This window comes from Macaca mulatta, chromosome 20, assembly GCF_049350105.2.
Source record: "Macaca mulatta isolate MMU2019108-1 chromosome 20, T2T-MMU8v2.0, whole genome shotgun sequence".
Taxonomy (NCBI): Eukaryota; Metazoa; Chordata; class Mammalia; order Primates; family Cercopithecidae; genus Macaca; species Macaca mulatta.
The window spans coordinates 78,540,952-78,558,549 of record NC_133425.1 but is presented as its reverse complement, the minus strand read 5'-3'; the positions used below and the strand labels follow the sequence as shown (position 1 = coordinate 78,558,549).

General features: G+C 41.1%; 1 protein-coding gene across 12 annotated transcripts in view; it reads right to left on the bottom strand.

The window, feature by feature from the left end:
- The window catches only part of CDH13 (cadherin 13), a 1,167,676-nt gene that overhangs the window by 606,139 nt on the left and 543,939 nt on the right, over positions 1-17,598 (bottom strand). The window contains exons 5-6 of one of the 12 annotated variants that reach the window (XM_077984056.1): positions 16,214-16,259; positions 7,154-7,311 (exon numbers count right to left, since the gene is read on the bottom strand). In XM_077984056.1, coding sequence (XP_077840182.1) covers positions 16,215-16,259 — 45 coding nt within the window. In that variant the 3' untranslated portion in view covers positions 7,154-7,311; position 16,214. 12 annotated transcript variants of the gene reach the window in all.

Sequence of the window (17,598 nt, the reverse complement as noted above, 5' to 3'; positions counted from 1 at the left end):
AGCCTGAGTGATTGCAGCTGTTCCTACTCTTGCCCCATCCACACTCTAATCTATTCTCCATCCATCAGCCAGAGTCATTCAATAAAGACATAAGCCAGATCACATCTGTCTTCACCAAAGCCCTCCAGTAGCTTTGCCGCTCAATTAGAATAAAGGCCAAATCTTATGGTGGCCAAAGACCTTCTGTGATCTGGTCACAACTTTTCTCCTATCTAACATTCCCTTGCTCCCTCTGCTTCAGCCACACCAGCCTTCCTACGGTTTCTAGAATATTCTGGACACACTACTGCCCCCAGCTTTTGCACTCATAGTTCATTTTATCTAGGATGCTCAGCCCCCAGACAGATGCATCCCTGCACTCATCCCATTCCATCAGTTCTCAGTGAGGGCCTCCCTATTGAAAACTGCAACCTACTCTCGTCTCTAGCCATTGACCTCCATAGCCCCTATCAGGATCTATCATAGCAACTGACACATCATATATTTTATTAACTTTTGATTTGTCAGGTTCCCTTACTAGCAGGTGGACTCTAGGACAGGGCTTGGTCTGTTCTGTTCACTGCTGTGTCCACAGAATCTACAGTAGTCCTCATCATGTAGCTGGAGCTCAGCGCATTTTTGCTGAATGGAGAAATTAGTCATTTCTCTCTCCGAGTCACTCCAGAGCTGCGGGTTGCAAACAGCTTCTCTCATCAAAAAACACCCCTGCCCGGGTCCTAAAGGCCCTGAGGCTTCAGGCCAGGCTGTATCCAAGCAGTAGAACAAGGCAGTAAAATCAGAAACCCTGGTTCTGGATAGTCACCTTTGACACAAGTTATGGTTTTATCACTGATGAAGGGAAAGATGAAACCTAAATCAGCTGGCATTTGAGGGGATTCAAAGAGCAACATAAAAATGTCAGGTTCATGAAGGTGCTCTAATAACGTAAACATCCTTCTTCCTTTAAGTGATTGTTATAAGGATTAAATTAAATTTTGTTTGGGGCCAGGCATGGTGGTTCACGCCTGTAATTCTAGACTCTGGGAGGCCGAGGTGGGTGGATCACTTGAGGCCAGGAGTTCAAGACCAGCCTGGCCAACATGGTGAAACCCCATCTTTACTAAAAACACTAAAATTAGCTGGGTGTGGAGGCGGGCACCTGTAATCTCAGCTAGTCAGGAGGCTGAGTTGGGGGGATCACTTGAACCCGGGAGGCGGAAGTTGCAGTGAGCCGAGATCACAGCATGGCACTCCAGCCTGGGTGACAGAGTGAGACTCCATCTTAAAAAAAAATAATAATAATTACAATAATAAAAAATAAACTTTATTTATAAAATAGGTTACAATTTTCATTAAAATATCTTGTCTCCCCATCTGCCCTTCAACACCTTCACAGAGGATCACCAACTGCCTGCTTCAATGGGGACACCACTTCTTCAGCTCCTTCTCCCCATCCAAACTCTTCCTCCACAGGAAAAGGAAGTGACTTGTCTCATGAGAGCTTGACTTGTCTCATTCTTTCAAGTCAAGCTTTTGATTTTCCTGAGTTACAGTGAGCTCATCCGATACAACGAGTCCACATTAGCACTGAGAAATTCAACTTTTTGTAACTCCTTAACCCAGTGGTTCTCAACCTTGATGATATACCACAGTCTCGGGCAGAAATGGGGTGGATTAAACAAAAAATACAACAAATACAGACATAAAGCAAATAACAACAAAAAGAAAGAAAAAAAATGACAACCACAAAAATACTATGACAACAAAAAGCAACACAAGCGAACGTCAAGCATCAGAGGCTGATAAATAAGGCTGTCTTGAAAAGTCAAATGACTAAGATGCCTTTAGGCTGGGCATGGTGGCTCAGGCCTGTAATCCCAGCACTTTGGGAGGCTGAGGCAAGCAGACCACAGGTCAAGAGATTGAGACGGAGATTGAGACGGTCCTGGCCAACATGGTGAAACACCATCTCTACTAAAACTACAAAAATTAGCGTGGCATGGTGGTGCGCGCCTGTAGTCCCAGCTACTCAGGAAGCTGAGGGGGGAGAACTGCTTGAACCCAGGAGGCGGAGGTTGCAGTGAGCTGAGATCACGTCACTGCACTCTAGCCTGGTGACACAGTGAGACTCTGTCTCAAAAAAGAGTAAAAAATAAAAAGTAAGATGCCTTTAAAAATAATACAATCTTAAAAGAGCTAATTTAACGACTTAATGCTATTTATCAGGAAAATATCTGCCCTAAGGTATAATTTCTTTTCCTCCATTAGACAATACATGAACAAACGGGATGATCATTGGTTTTCAGACATATTCCATGGATAAGACGTAGAGGTTCTTGGGGAGTATGTGAACAGGAGATGGGCAGGCAATCAGAGAAAAATGTTTCAAATGCATAAATCTATCCATCAGGACAGGAGAATGGGGAATCAGCTGTTGTGAGTTGTCACCACTTATGATTCTGTTCCTGGTAATTAATCCAAACAATAGCGCCTGTTTATTTCATGGATCACTCCTGTTCTCATGATAACCTGCAGAACATTTCCAGGAATGAACTGGACCTACAGGTAAGTAGTAGAAACAGATTAAACATTTTCAGGGGCATGGGTGGGAGTGTACTGCACTGAGGAAAATTCCTTAGATGACGTGATACTGTTTCAGGATGAAAAATCATAACTTACCGTGGTGAGAAATTACCTGCACAATTTAAAATTCTCAGAGAAAATATAGTATTTACCATCAAATGTGACAAACTGATTTTGAAGTCTTTCACTTTAATTCATCTCAATTTTTTAAAAGATCGGTTTGTGTGCATGGTTGACAATTTTTACCACAACACAGAAACTTATTGAGAAATTATTAGGTGCAAGAAATTACGAGGTGCAATAGGTTAGGTGCTTTACATTTGCTCCTTTTATCCTTAGAGCAAAAACTTTTGAGTTATTATTTTTGTTTCCTTTTCACATCAGAAATTTTGCTCAAAGCTCTATAGCTTATACTCCAAAAAGAAAAGAAAAAAAAAAGATTGGGTATGAATGTAGACCAGCAAAGAGCACAGACTTGGAAGCCAGGCTGCTTGGATACAAATCTCAGTGCTGCCACGACCAGCTGTAGGACCCTCAGGATTCTGTGTCTCAATTTCTTTATACATAAAATAGGGATAGTAGTAGTATCTACCTTAAAAGGTTGGTGGGGAAGATCGTAAACATACAGATGGGTAGATCAGAGAGACAGGGGCAAATGTATATATATCCACACACCACACATGTACACTTATAAGTGTGTATTAAAAAATCAAAAGAAAAAAAAATGAGCTACTATTACTACACACACACAACACACACACACACAGGGCTTAGACATCACAAACACTAAATGAGCTGAGGCATATATAGTGTGGAGCAGGGACTGCTACAAAAACATCAGGCATTATTACTGTCCTCATCAACACCCACCCTGGTCTCACATCTTTTTTTCTTCTTTTTTTTTTTTTAGCTGGAGTCTTGCTCTGTTGCCCAGGCTGGAGTGCAATGGTGCCATCTCAGCTCACTGCAACTTCTGCCTCCTGGATTCAAACGATTCTCCTGCCTTAGCCTCCTGAGTAGCTGGAACTACAGGTGTGCACCACCATGCCCAGCTAATTTTTGTACTTTTAGTCGAGATGGGGTTTTACCATGTTGGTCAGGCTGGTCTTGAAATCCTGACCTCAGTTGATCCACCCACCTCAGCCTCCTAAAGTGCTGAGATTACAGACATGAGCCACCGCACCCAGCCCCTGGCCTCACATCTACATCAAGCCTTGGTATTTGTAAAATATCTCTTCACTGGTGGTCCCGAGGTTCTGCTTCCCTCTCATAGAGTCCTTCTCTTGGTTGAGAAATGATACAGGGAGCACAATCCCATTGAAAGAAAAGAGTCGACAGAGTTTTACTTTTTAGAGTTAATGTAAAAGGCTGATGATTGGTTTCAAAAGGTGAAAAATAAAAGCACCATAGAGAAATCTTGGCCCTCATGAGCCTCCAGATCGGGAAATTTACTATGAAATATATTCGAGCCAGATTTGGAAACAGCTATTCATTTTTCTGACTTTTCTTTTTTTTACTAGTTGTGTGTGTGTGTGTGTGTGTGTGTGTGTGTGTGTTTAACCTCTAGAGGCTATGAGACGGCTGACCAATGGCAACATCTCTTAAGCCTCAGTATCCCCCTCTACAGTCAGTGCCATGGCTTAGATGTTGATGTTCAAGTTGAGAAATGGGGGTGCCTTAGAGACTCTTGCTCTGGACCTTTGGAGTTGGGGTGATGATGAAAAGTTTCTTTCTCCCTTACTTCCAGCCAAAACCAGTTCACCTAATGTCTGCTTTACTCAATGAGTTTTTAAATTAGGTTTTATTTGAAGGACACATTTTGAACATCAAAAAACTTTTGCCAAACACTGCCTTGGATCCCTTCCAGCTCTGATGTGCTGATGTCTGAGACTAGACTACCGCTCACTTTTCCAAGACTTCCATATAAAGTACTCACCTGAGCAGCAATGGCAGGTGCTGTCCCATCAGGGAGGGACATTGGATCCAGAGCAAAATGGAAGCCAAACTAAACACACCCTGACTTTGGAAAGAAACACAAGAACTTTCCCGTATTAAGATTCTAAATGATGCTTTCTAAAAATGTGTGAAGAAAAATTGAGTTTAATTCCACCAGTTGAGGCTATGGTGATATTATGGGATTTTTCTAAAGGACTTGGTGCGTACCCAATTCCCATGTGTAGCATATAACTCACAGATTTAATTATAGATCTTCCTCACTCACTAGTTCCCTAGGAAACAAATCCATGGCTTCATGTCTTGTGCATGGAAGGTCATAGCAAGAAGATAAATATTTTCTGCATTTTGAAACTTTATCTAGAGGTCACAGGTCTGCAAGTCAGCAGACAAGAGCTCTTCAGACAAAAGCCAAAAGCTGCTATGTTTGACTAATATCAATGATCCTTAAAACCTTTTGTGTTTATCTCAAATAAAGCACTTCCCACTTAAACAACTAAAAATTTTCGCTATATCTCTTTTCCTTTTTTCAGGTTGAAATACAAATAAGACGAATCGTTCCCTTAAATGTTTCTTCCAACTCTGTTAAGATAAAGCCTGTTTATAATAATAAAAAGAAGGAACCTTATCTGAAAAATCCAAACTAATTTTAATCAAGTGGACACTGCAGGTCAAAGTTCTTTTTTATTTTTTTCTGTGAATCAAGCAGAAAACTGCCACGACTGGTGAATTACACTGAACATCTAAAACAAGAGGAAAAATTAAAGCAGAAAATTCAGAAAAGGAAAAATGCAAATGCTTTTAAATATGTGATAAAAAGAATCACAAAGTAAAGAGACATTTTTCCTCATGACATGGGAAATCAATCTCATTTTACTTTATAATTTTGTGTAGGTAATACTCTCTGAAATTGGTTTTCGCTCATTCCCATTAGTGTCACTAACTTTTTTAGTCCTAAGTGAAGATTAAATGGGAAAATACAAGGAAAGTACTTTGTAAACCCCAAAGAACTATACAAATGTTAGCAATCACAATAAGCAGTTAGAGTATACATACTTAAACACAATCCTTTTGATCACAGCATGGCAAGACTAACAGACGGTTTCAAGTGTCCGCAGACTTTAAAGGACAAAGCTTAGAGATTGGTAGCAGTTATGAACTTCACCTTTCACGTGGAGATCATAAAGTGAACACACACGACCATCCAACAAAACTCATGGAAATGTCCCAGAGGGGTTCAAAAGATGAGTTATTTTCCCCAGCAGAGCACAGCAAACCCATCGCAGACAGAAGACCAAGGGGTCTGAACCTGGCATTATGACTCTTCCAGCTTCTCCTGCAGCCTCAACAATACACCGTTTATAGCCTTAGTTGGAGACCAGAGCCACCAGAGGAAGCTTTCTTTGTTAGTCTTTAGCAAAAGGTCCAGATGAGGAGAAAGCGACTATACAGTGATGTAAGGCGTGACTAGCAGGGGGCAGGAAGGATTAGTTAATCATCACTTCCTTTCAAAATGCATCAAGTAAAATTGCTTTTGCTCGGTTTAAGGACCTCCATAAAATATCCGTTAGGATGTAGCTTGTATTTATTGAGCAATTACTGAGTACCAGACCATGCGCACCTTTCCTGTGTTCCCAATTAGTCTCACAACAGCCATTTGCCACTGGTAGAGCACACTTGGAGGGGAATGCAGTTCCTGTGCGCACCTAATTAATGGAAGCGATGGGCTCTAAGCCAGGATCTCTGCGCCCAATGCCTATGCTCCAAATCACCACCTAGTTAGGATGGTTCTGACCATCCTGCAATCAACATCTCCCTGGGAAATCTATGCAAATTGTGATCCCTCCCTTTACAGAAAAATACACACACACACACACACATGCACACACACACACTCACTTTGCCTGTGATTTCAGGCATTCAGAGACTCCCTCAAGTCCATCCAGGGACCAAGGGTGAACACCCCAGGTTAAGAAGCTCTGTCCCACAAGCCTTCCTGGCTCCAAGTCATCCCCTCTTCTTCCCCTCTTTTCAGCATGGGGCTCAACTCAACCTTCCTGAGTTTCTCCCATTTTGAACTCATGAAACCAGGCAGGCATAAGATTCTAACTCATGTACATTTTAATGATGACATGACTAAGGGTATTTTTGCTTTACTGAAGAAAAGACAAGTGTCAAGTACCACAGTCCAAGATGTGGTTAGAGAAGCTTTCAACTTGATGGGACTTCTGGCATTAACCACACAGTGGTTACTCCATGGGGCACCTGGGCTAGAGCCGTCCACAGCTTGTTAGCAAGGAGGCCCGGTGGACCCCTCTGCAGACTTACCCAATCCAAATGTAAGGGTGGGGATGGGAATTCGCTTGATTCTGTGAACAAATTCCCCTAGTCAAGTTGGGACACGTTGCAATTAAACACCTGCCTTGGACTGAGAAGAAATTAAGTCCCCTAATACTAAGTGACTTGCCTGAGGCCTCATTTCTTGACTGCAAAGCCTTCAATAGATGTGATGACTTCTGACTCCCTGTCTACACATTTGTATCCCAAATACCCAATAATGTGATCAAAATTCAGTCAATAGGACAATTTATTTAAACACATCATTTTGTTGAGAAAATGGATTTGAAATACCGAGTGCTAGCGGGAAATAAAATGTTTGTGATTTATTCCTTTAAACCAATAATGTCCCCAAATAGAATGTTCATTAAATTGCTAAAATTGTAATGCATGAATTTAAATCTGCTGTAATGCCTTCATTCGAGAGAAGTTCACTTTTAATAGGATTGTGTGTTCTCTGTAAGAAAAAAAAACACATTTTGTTGTAAATTGGGGATTAAAATAAACAAACCAACAAATGGCTACAGCATCATGGATTAAGCAGCCTTTGTTTGTTTGTTTTAAAGAACATTACCTAGAGTGACCATTTTTCTAGAATTAAAATTGGCAGGCATAGTCTAATAATTATGTAGGTGAAAAGGGGGCATGGCTTCGGGAGTCTGTATAGTTCCAAGATAATATGGGCTGCTGGGACCGTGTTTTCACATAAGATATACAAAGCACACACTTCAAACATATGGCTTCTTTTAGGTTATAACTGAAGAAATCCTAAACGATGGGACACTTCTCTACAGACCTGATGTCATTTCAGTGAGCTTCATCCATGTAGCTGCCACCCAATGCTGAGTCCTAGGTTAAAAGTCTCATGCTCTAAGCCATTTAAATGGGTTCCATTCTTTGGCACTATTTTTATAAAAACATAGATTATAATAATCCATATTAGGATAGTTCCTAGGAAGTTTGTTTGTTCCTAACCTTATATTTACAAAGGAAAGGATGTGAAAGAAAATCCATCCATCGTCTGATCTTAACTGATTTTTCTCATTTGCATTTATTTCCTCCAAAGACTACAAGAGCAAAAATAAAGTTACCTCAACACCATTTCAATTCTCTTAAAATATGTTGATTGATTTAGGGCTCTGTGATGAAGATAATTTTTCCTATTTTTAGAAAAAACCTTACTTCTAAATGACAATTAACCTAATGAAATTCAAAAACACAACAGTCACTATTCTCCAAAGTCACTGTGTTTTCTAAGTAAAGCAAAGTTTACTTTTAAGGGAGGAAAATCGTATCTAAAAGCTACAAACAGTGGCCTACAGAAAATATATGAATTAAAATTAGATGCTTAAAGCAGTCATTGAAAGTAAGCTATTTTCCAATCGTTGCCTGTTCACAAGCACTTGCAAATTAAAAAAAAAAAAAAAAAAAAAAAACTTAGCCTATTTTGATAGGAATATATGTTGAACCAACTTTAGTTTGATGCTAAGGAATGCTTCTTTTAAGTGGAAAATATAAGTCATTTGTATTTTATCCTAAATCTAGAGGCAATGTAGCACTGGGGAAGACCGCAATTCCAGAAATCTGGTGAGACAAATTCAAACTCTGGTTCTGTGACTTCAGGCAGGTTACTTAACACCTCTCTAGGGTGGTTCCCTTTTCTTGATAGTAAAATCATGGTCCTGTGAGCATTTGCCTGATAGAGTTGAGCGAGTTAAAGAGATAATAGCTTTTAGTGCTTGGGACGCTGCCTGGAACACAAAAAGTTCTGCGGTCTTATGGGAAATGTTGATTTCACATCAATGGGACCACCAATCCCAAAGGCTTTTCTGTATTTCTTGGAATCCCTGAACTCCTCACTAAGGCAGTTTTCCAAGGAAGGGGATTGAAAGTCTCACCAGGCCACCACCACATTCGCTCTGATGTGAGACTCAAATTCCATAATTGCCAATAGGGTGGCACATTGTTGAGTCTTAATGCACACAGGTCCTATGAACAAATAGTTCTGCAAAAATATACCTCCCTGTTTGACCAAGGTGTATATTTTTTTTGCATAATGAGAAGCACAAACACATTGCTCCAGAAAATAACTGCATGTCTCTGTATGACTTCCAGTAGCAACTTTAGTAAGTTAGGGGAGAGTGAACCAAACACTGGAAGGATTCAAGGCCAGGCTATTTGTTCATCTTAATGAGCATTAATTAAAGGTCTTATTCGAAGGAAAAAAGTGGAAGATGAAAAAAAAAAAAAAAAAAAAAAAACAACCTGTCAATGACTCTATGGATTCTATAGAAATAAGCTATGATTGTTAGGGTCATTAGCAGGCACTCTGACATTCAACTAGAAAGCGTTATTCATGAACACAGAATGAGAAAAATTATACACTCCATTTAAATAAAATCAACCACCTAACAGATATAATTCACAAAGTGATCATTTTTAAAAACAGAAAATTGAATTTCAAATCAGCATTTTAATGGCCCACTGATCCAAATATTAAATTGATAATCAGGTCTGAGTTATTTGTGTAACTAGTTGGAAATATTCTTATAATTCTATAACCATCTATGAAATGTCAGAAAATTCACATGTTCAGAAATTATTGTCCCAAGAAGAATCTTAGACTGTCAGTGCCATAGGGGACTTCAGACAGGATCTAAATCAGTGTTTCTCAACTGTGGTGGGGCAGGGCGGAATGTCCCTGCTTGGAACATTTTTCTGGAGACATTTTTAGTCGTTGCAGCTGGGGAAGGAGTGCTGCTGTTATCTAATGGGTAGAGGCAGAGGTGCATTAAACATCCTTTTATAAGCACAGGACAGCCTCCCACAACATAATTATCTGCCCCAAATGTCTATAGTTCTGAGACCGAAAAACCCTAATCTGGATCAACCTTTTTCACTTTACAAAACAGAGAAGCCAAAACCAGGGCTTTTCGGTGGACCAAAAAGTTAGTTGTGAACTTAAACAGGACTAGATTTCAGGGATTCTGGTACTATTTTATTTCTATGCTAGGGTTTCCCCTAGCTCCTTTATTCCTGCCCACCTACCCACTTATCCTCAATCTATCATTCAGGATTTGCTAAATGCCTACTATGTGTTTAGCACGGGGAATACATCAGTGAACAAGATAAAGTCTTTCTCTTGTGTGTTTATAGCATGGTGGGAAAAGCGGGTATTAGGTAATAATACTGCAAATAATTACCATTGTGATAAGTGCTTCATGAGAGCACACAATAAGGGGAACTCAATTTGGTCTGACATTCTCTTGTTTTGAAGCCAACTCTCCTAATGCAATACTTGACCATGTATTTAAATATCCCTAAAAGAGATTCTGAGTAACAGGCATGGGTCTTGACAGGCTATCCCTATGTGGAGGGGACCTTGTTACAATGTTGGAGGCAAGAGTAATGGTCCCCATTCACTGGCGACTCACCTTGCACTAGGCACTGTATTAAGTGCTCTTCTTATATTTAATCCTCACAACACTAAGGGACAGGTACTATTATCGTAATCTCCAGTTTACGAGATCTCCATATTTGGAATGAGTAGCTTGGCTTAGGGATATGCCATGGTCTATCATAGCTGAGTTAAACTTTGAGGAAAGTGATTGATGTTGACATGCCTATTCATTGAGGGTCACCTTTGTGCTATAGCAGACCTGGGGATGGCATCAGAGTATCACTGGTGATTTGGTGATTAGTCCCTACCTTTGAAGAACTAGCGAGGGAAGTAAAGGTCATTTGAGGCAAGCAGCTGAGCATAAGCAATGTTATCAATTGCCATATTTAAGATAAAACAACATGGCAAAGACCTGAGTACTTGAGGCTCAGAGCTATGTTCTTAGAACTGCTGTCTAAAATGTCAGCCACTAGCCACATGTGTCTATTAAAATTAAGTAAGATTTAAAATCCCAGTTATTTGGTCACACCAGCCACATCTCAAGTCCTCAGCAGCCAGATGTGGTCAGTGCTTATACTGTATGTGCAGATAGAGACCATTTACATAATCACAGCAAGTTCTAGTGGATGGCTGTGCCTCATGGTAGCGTCCAGGAGTAAAAACTTTCTAGTTGCCATGCCTAGGGTGACGTTCTCCTGCTCATAATTTGGGACCTCAGGCTAACTCTGGCTCAGGCTGACGGGTGAGGAAGGGAGTTAAGGGCTTGCTCAGACTTAAGACCCATACACAACAGAACTACAATCCAGCACTCAGACAAATTTGGAATGAGAAGGGTCCTTAGGGATTAAACTTCTGCCTCTATTTCATCAAGCAACTAAAGACTTATATCACAAACTTTAATAATATATGCCCACCCCAATCCCCTTTTAAGACAGTAATTCCCCTTCCATAAATGTATTCCTTGGAGATGATTAGGAATGTGCACAAAGTTGAGGATGCTCAGTGGAATTACATTTATAATTGTGGATAAACTGGACCCTCACTAAATGCCCCACTAAAAACACCTATAGAACAGATTAATGCACAACATTTTTCGTTTTTGTTTTTTTTTTTTTCTCAAGATGGAGTCTTGCTCTGTCACCCAGGCTGGAGTGCAGTGATGTAATCTGGGCTCATTGCAACCTCCGCCTCCCAGGTTCAAGCAATTCTCCTGCCTCAGCCTCCTGAGTAGCTGGGATTACAGGTGCCTGCCACCATGCCTGGCTAATTTTTGTATTTTTAGTAGAGACGGGGTTTCACCATGTTTGTCAGGCTGGTCTCAAACTCCTGACCTCGTGATCTGCTTGCCTCTGCCTCCCAAACTGCTGGGATTACAGGCGTGAGCCACCGCGCATGGCCACAACCTTTAAGTACAATGTTGTACAGGTCATTTTGACTTGGAAATGTGTTGAAGCATATTAATTTAAAAAGCAGGTTGAGGCCGGGCATGGTAGCTCACGCCTGTAATCCCAGCACTTTGGGAGGCTGAGGCAGGTGGATCACCTGAGGTCTAGAGTTCAAGACCAGCCTGACCTACAAGGAGAAACCCCGTCTCTACTTTAAAAAAAAAAAAAAATGAAAAACAAAAATTAGCCAGGCATGGTGGCACATGCCTGTAATCCCAGCTACTTGGGAGGCTGAGGCAGGAGAACCACTTGAACCTGGAAAGCAGAGGTTGCGGTGAGCCAAGATTGCTCCATTACACTTTGGCCTGGGCAATAAGAGCAAAACTCCGACTCAAAAAAAAAAAAAAAAAAAAGCAGGTTGAAAAAACAATACGCATATTATGATCTTATTTTTGTGAGCATATTATACACATGTGCATAAAAGAAGGTATAGAGATCTATAAAGGATTTAATGTGTTGGCGACTCATCTGGCTGGCAGAGTAAGAATGAGTGTTTTGTTTTTTTTTTTTAACTTATCTGCATTTTCATATCCTTTCTCAGTGAACAAGTGTGCTGTTCGAGGCTATTCTCCAAACTAAGGACTGGCAACACGGGGGTTTGTTCAGTCCCTCTGTGGTCACCCAAAGCAAACTGGGGGCTCTGATTCAGTCAGTGGTGCCTCCATCCCCGTGCAGTTTCTTCTGGATGCTCTGATCTTTCCAGACAATCCCTTCCTCTTCCCCAGTGTCCACACTGGCTCATTAGAAAAAGAAACAGAGCAGAATTAATAGCATCTGCATGGTTCTGTCTTCACCAGTGGGCTATCGTGGGGGTTAAGAACTTGTCATCTTTTAATCAATACATTAATAAACTATTAATAGCTTCACACAAAATCAACTAAAGTGCACTCCCTGTTTCAGAAACATTTTTCCTTATTTCTTCTGCCCGAAACCAAATAGAATGGTATCCATGCCAGTATCTTATGTGTTACTCTGTGGCATGTTTGAGAATAAAGCATCTAGAATAGGGCTGTCCAATAGAGCTTTCTATGTTGATGGAAACATTTCATAACAGTGTAGACTGTGCAGTATGTATGTACTGCATATACTAGTCACCAGCTATATGTAGCTGATGATTTGAAATATGGCTAGCATGGTGATAAGGTTTGGCTCTGTGTCCCCACCCAAATCTCACCTCGAATTTTAATCCCCATGTGTCAGGGGAGGGGCCTGGTGGGAGAGGACTGGATCATATGGGCAGTTTTCCCAAGCTGTTCTCATGATAGTGAGTGAGTTCTCACAAGGTCTGATAGTTTAAAAGTGTTTCACAGTTCCCCTGGTTCTCTCTCTCTCCTGCTTTACTGCGGTAAGATGTGTCTTGTTTCCCCTTCAACTTCCGCCATGATTGTAAGTTTTCTAAGGCCTCCCCGGCCATGTAGAACTGTGAGTCAATGAAATCTTTTTTCTTTTTGTATTACCTAATCTCAGGTATGTCTTCATAGAGGTATGAAAACAGACTAATGCATATGGCTCATGAACTAAAGTTTTAATTTTATTTTAATTAATTTAAGGGTAAATTTAGGTAACCACAGGTGACTAGTGTCTACCTTACTGGACAGTGCAGGTTTGGAACCTGAATTGAGCTTCTACATACAAGCATAAAGAGTCCTCTTTATGGCCACAAAGTGTAAACTTTATTCTGGCTCAGAAATATTCTGAATTATGGGTGGTCATTTGCTTCAGTCTTGCTGCAATCCATGAAGCTCTAAGTAACTCTGAAACATTCGTCAAGATAACTTGAATATATTGGAAAGACAAATGGATCTTTTAAAAAGAAAAAAAAGATAGTGCCAAGTAAGAAGATGGGATGTATGAACATCTTTGAGTGGTGTTATTATATCCAGCATTAACGGGAAGGGATGGATTGTAAAGTGAGACTGATGATAGAATTCAGGATTCAAGACATGTTCAAGTGATTTGTCAGACCCTGAACTGATCTCATCCTTTTCAGTACACATTGCTTCCTAAACTTGATAAGCCCTCAACTCCCCTGATAGCAAAATGTCGCAGAGGGATACCACAGGACAAACTTCATACTGACCAACCTCAAGGCATCAGATTTGGGTTTTATCTGCATCTGTCCCCGATAAGTCCCTCTCCTTTCTCTCGAGTGAAAACTGGAGGAGTGTTGTTATTGTCTGGTCATGTCTCTACACGCTGGTGTGATGCTGGCTTTGGAATAACCAGGGATGTGCCTGTTTTGTTCTCTGGGTCTGCCATGGCATGTTCTAAGTCATAAGAGACAGGAAGCAGACTCTGATAGGAACCCCAGTGTGGCAGAATGAAGGACAACAAGATGGATGTTAGGAAGGTAACAGGGCAGGTAAAAAGGGTACAACTTCAGTTTGGGCAGATTTATGTTTGTTTCCTAAAGAAAGAGGCCCAGAAGATAGGGAGAGTCAGGGATCTTTGGCTGTATATTCCATAGTTTTCAAAGCATCTTTCGTACAGTTTGCCAAATTTTGCAAATAAAAATACAGAATGCCCCAGTACAATTAGAATTTCAGATAAACAAATAGAAATTCTTTAGTATTAATATGTCCAGTGCAATAGTTGGGATGTACTTATTCTAAAACACTAGACATTATTTATCTGAAATTTCATAATGGAGTCTTGTATTTTATCTGGCAAGTCTATTCAACAAACACCACTCCCAAGAGATCTCGCCTTAATAAAAAGAGATCCATGGTTAACTACGTACTAGAAATGCTGCTTACTCTATCACGCTCTCAGAGATTCCCTGAGATAATAGTGTATTTCAAAGCTCTGACGAGTTCCACAGCAAATATTCCAATTCTCTTTAACACAATACTTTCCAAACTTTTGAGAACATAGAGCCCAGCAATACAGTAGTTTAAATGTCACCCCCAGGGTCAGACTGCCTGAGTTCAAACGCTGGATTCACAACCAGCAGACTGTATGACCAGGCACAAGTTATAACTAAAGATTCTGGCTGGGCATATGTAAGTGGTATAGTCATGGCACCAGTCTCACAGGCTTAATGTGAGAATTACATGAATCCATATAAGCCTGGCACAGCGTAACTGCTTTGTGAACATTAGTTTTAATAGTCACATTAGTGCCAAATACCTTTCCCAGCAAGGGCTAATAACATCCAATCAAAACAATGCATGCAATTTGGGACATGTTAACGGTAGACTAAGGTGGGGTGGGGAGAGTGCTGGCTTGGTTCAGCATCAAATAAATCCCTTTGACTTCAACTCATTATACTTGATGAAATGAGAATTTTTAGTGCAGTAGAAGGTTCAGTAGATCAAATCCTCTGATGAAACTATCCCCATTCAGAAGGAAGTTATTTAGCCTTCTTTGTTTTCTTTTTTTGTTGTTTGTTTTTTGTTTTTGTCTACTATTTTGTTTGTTAGGGCTGTTATGACAAAGTACTATAGATCGGGTGGCTTAAGCAACAGAAATTGATTGTCTCACAGTGATGGAGGCTGAGAACCTAAGATCAAGGTGCTTCTGAGGTCTGTGAGGAGGAATGTGTTCCAGGCCTGTCTCCTAGCTTCTCATGGAGTTTTCTTGTTTGTTTATTTTGCATTTTTTGGCAGTTTTGGACTTATAGATGTATCATCTTGATTTCTGCTGTTATTTTCGTTTTCAGCTTTTTTTTTTCTTTTTTGAGACAGTCTCTGTCTGTCACCTAGGCTGAAGTGCAATGGCGTGATCTCAGCTCACTGCCACCTCCGTCTCTGGGGTTCAAGCAATTCTTGTGCATCAGCCTCCCGAGTAGCTGGAATTACAAGCATGCACCACCACTCCTGGCTAAATTTTTCATATTTTTAGTAGAGACGGGGTTTCACCATGCTGCCCAGGCTGGTCTTGAATGCCTGACCTCAAGTGATCTGCCTGCCTCGGCCTCCCAAAGTGCTGGGATTACAGGCATGAGCCACCATACCCGGCCATCTGCCTTTATTTTCATGTGGAGTTCTCTCTGGGGGTGAGTCTGTCTCCAAATTTCTCTTTTTTATAGGCACCAGTCATATTATATTAGGGTCTACTCAAATGACCTCAGTTTAACATGATTACCTCTGTAAAGATCCTGTGTCCAAGTAAGGTCACACACATCCACCACCTATCTCACCATGCAGGATTACAATAAATCTTAAACAACAGAGTGCAGAGGGACAGATTTTGAGAAAGTTAATAGCATTATAAAACGGCAAGGTAAACATTAAATTTCATGTGCTGATCTGCACTGGTAAAGGTATTCGAACCTTTGCAAGAAAGATGCCAGGAAACTGTTAATCTTCCTGCAATTCCGCCTGAATACATATAGCTTGGGACTCCATGCCTCACAAAGACAAAGAGGTTCTGGGGAAATGGGAGAGGCATGTCTGCGAAAGAGCATTCTATTTGCAGTGTCACTAAATCCCCTGATGGCATATAGGAAATTGGAGACAAAAACAAGGAAATGAGGATAGAGACACAGGTATTTCAAAATTTACTGTGCACTTATCTCATGTCAGCCATCGTGCTAGGCACAGAACTTGCCAAATCTTCATCTAAAAAAACAAAGATTATTTATGGGCAGTCTATTTTAATAGAATGAGTAACATAATTAGAAAAACTGATATGGTTTGGATCCGTGTCCCCACCCAAATCTCATGTTCAATTGTAATCTCCCATGTTGAAGGTGGGGCCTGGTGGGAGGTGATTGGATCGTGGGGGTGCATCCTCCATTAATGGTTTAGCACCATCCCTTTGGTGCTGTTCTCATGATAGAGTTCTCATAAGATCTGGTCATTTAAAAGTGTGTAGCACCTCCCTGCCCCACTCTCTCGCCCTGTTTCTGCCATGTTCTGTCAGGAAGATGTGCCTGCTTCCCCCTTGCCTTCTGCCGTGACTATAAGTTTCCTGAGGCCTCCCCAGAAGCAGAAACTGCCATGCTTCCTGTACAGCCTGCAGAACCATAAGCCAATTCAACCTCTTTTCTTTTTTTTTTTTTTTGAGACGGAGTCTCGCTCTGTCACCCAGGCTGGAGTGCAGTGGCCAGATCTCAGCTCACTGCAAGCTCCGCCTCCCGGGTTCCCGCCATTCTCCTGCCTCAGCCTCCCGAGTAGCTGGGACCACAGGCGCCGCCACCTCGCCCGGCTAATTTTTTGTGTTTTTAGTAGAGACGGGGTTTCGCTGTGTTAGCCAGGATGGTCTCGATCTCCTGACCTAGTGATCCGCCCGTCTCGGCCTCCCAAAGTGCTGGGATTACAGGCTTGAGCCACCGCGCCCGGCCCCAACCTCTTTTCTTTATAAATTATCCAGTCTCAGGTATTTCTTTCTTTTTTTTTTTTTAAATTTATTTTATTTTATTTTATTTTATTTTTTAAAATTATTTTTTATTATTATACTTTAAGTTCTAGGGTACATGTGCATAACGTGCAGGTTTGTTACATATGTATACTTGTGCCATGTTGCTGTGCTGCACCCATCAACTCGTCAGCACCCATCAACTCGTCATTTACATCAGGTATAACTCCCATTGCAATCCCTCCCCCCTCCCCCCTCCCCATGACAGGCCCCGATGTGTGATGTTCCCCTTCCCGAGTCCAAGTGATCTCATTGTTCAGTTCCCACCTATGAGTGAGAACATGCGCAGTCTCAGGTATTTCTTTATAGCAATGTGAGAATGGCCTAATACAGCTTCCCTCAAAAAAAGGAGGGGGGCGGGTAAAAAGACTGATGGGGAGGTTGAGTAGAGGAGAAAAGGACAGCGATGATGGAAGAGGGCCAAGGCAAAACTTTGTCAATTTTGTCATTTTCATTGATGCTGGATCTGTTCTCTCCATTTTTGGAAAACTAGTAAGAAGGGTCACTGATGGTGAAAAGTTTGGTCAAATCAGGAAACAT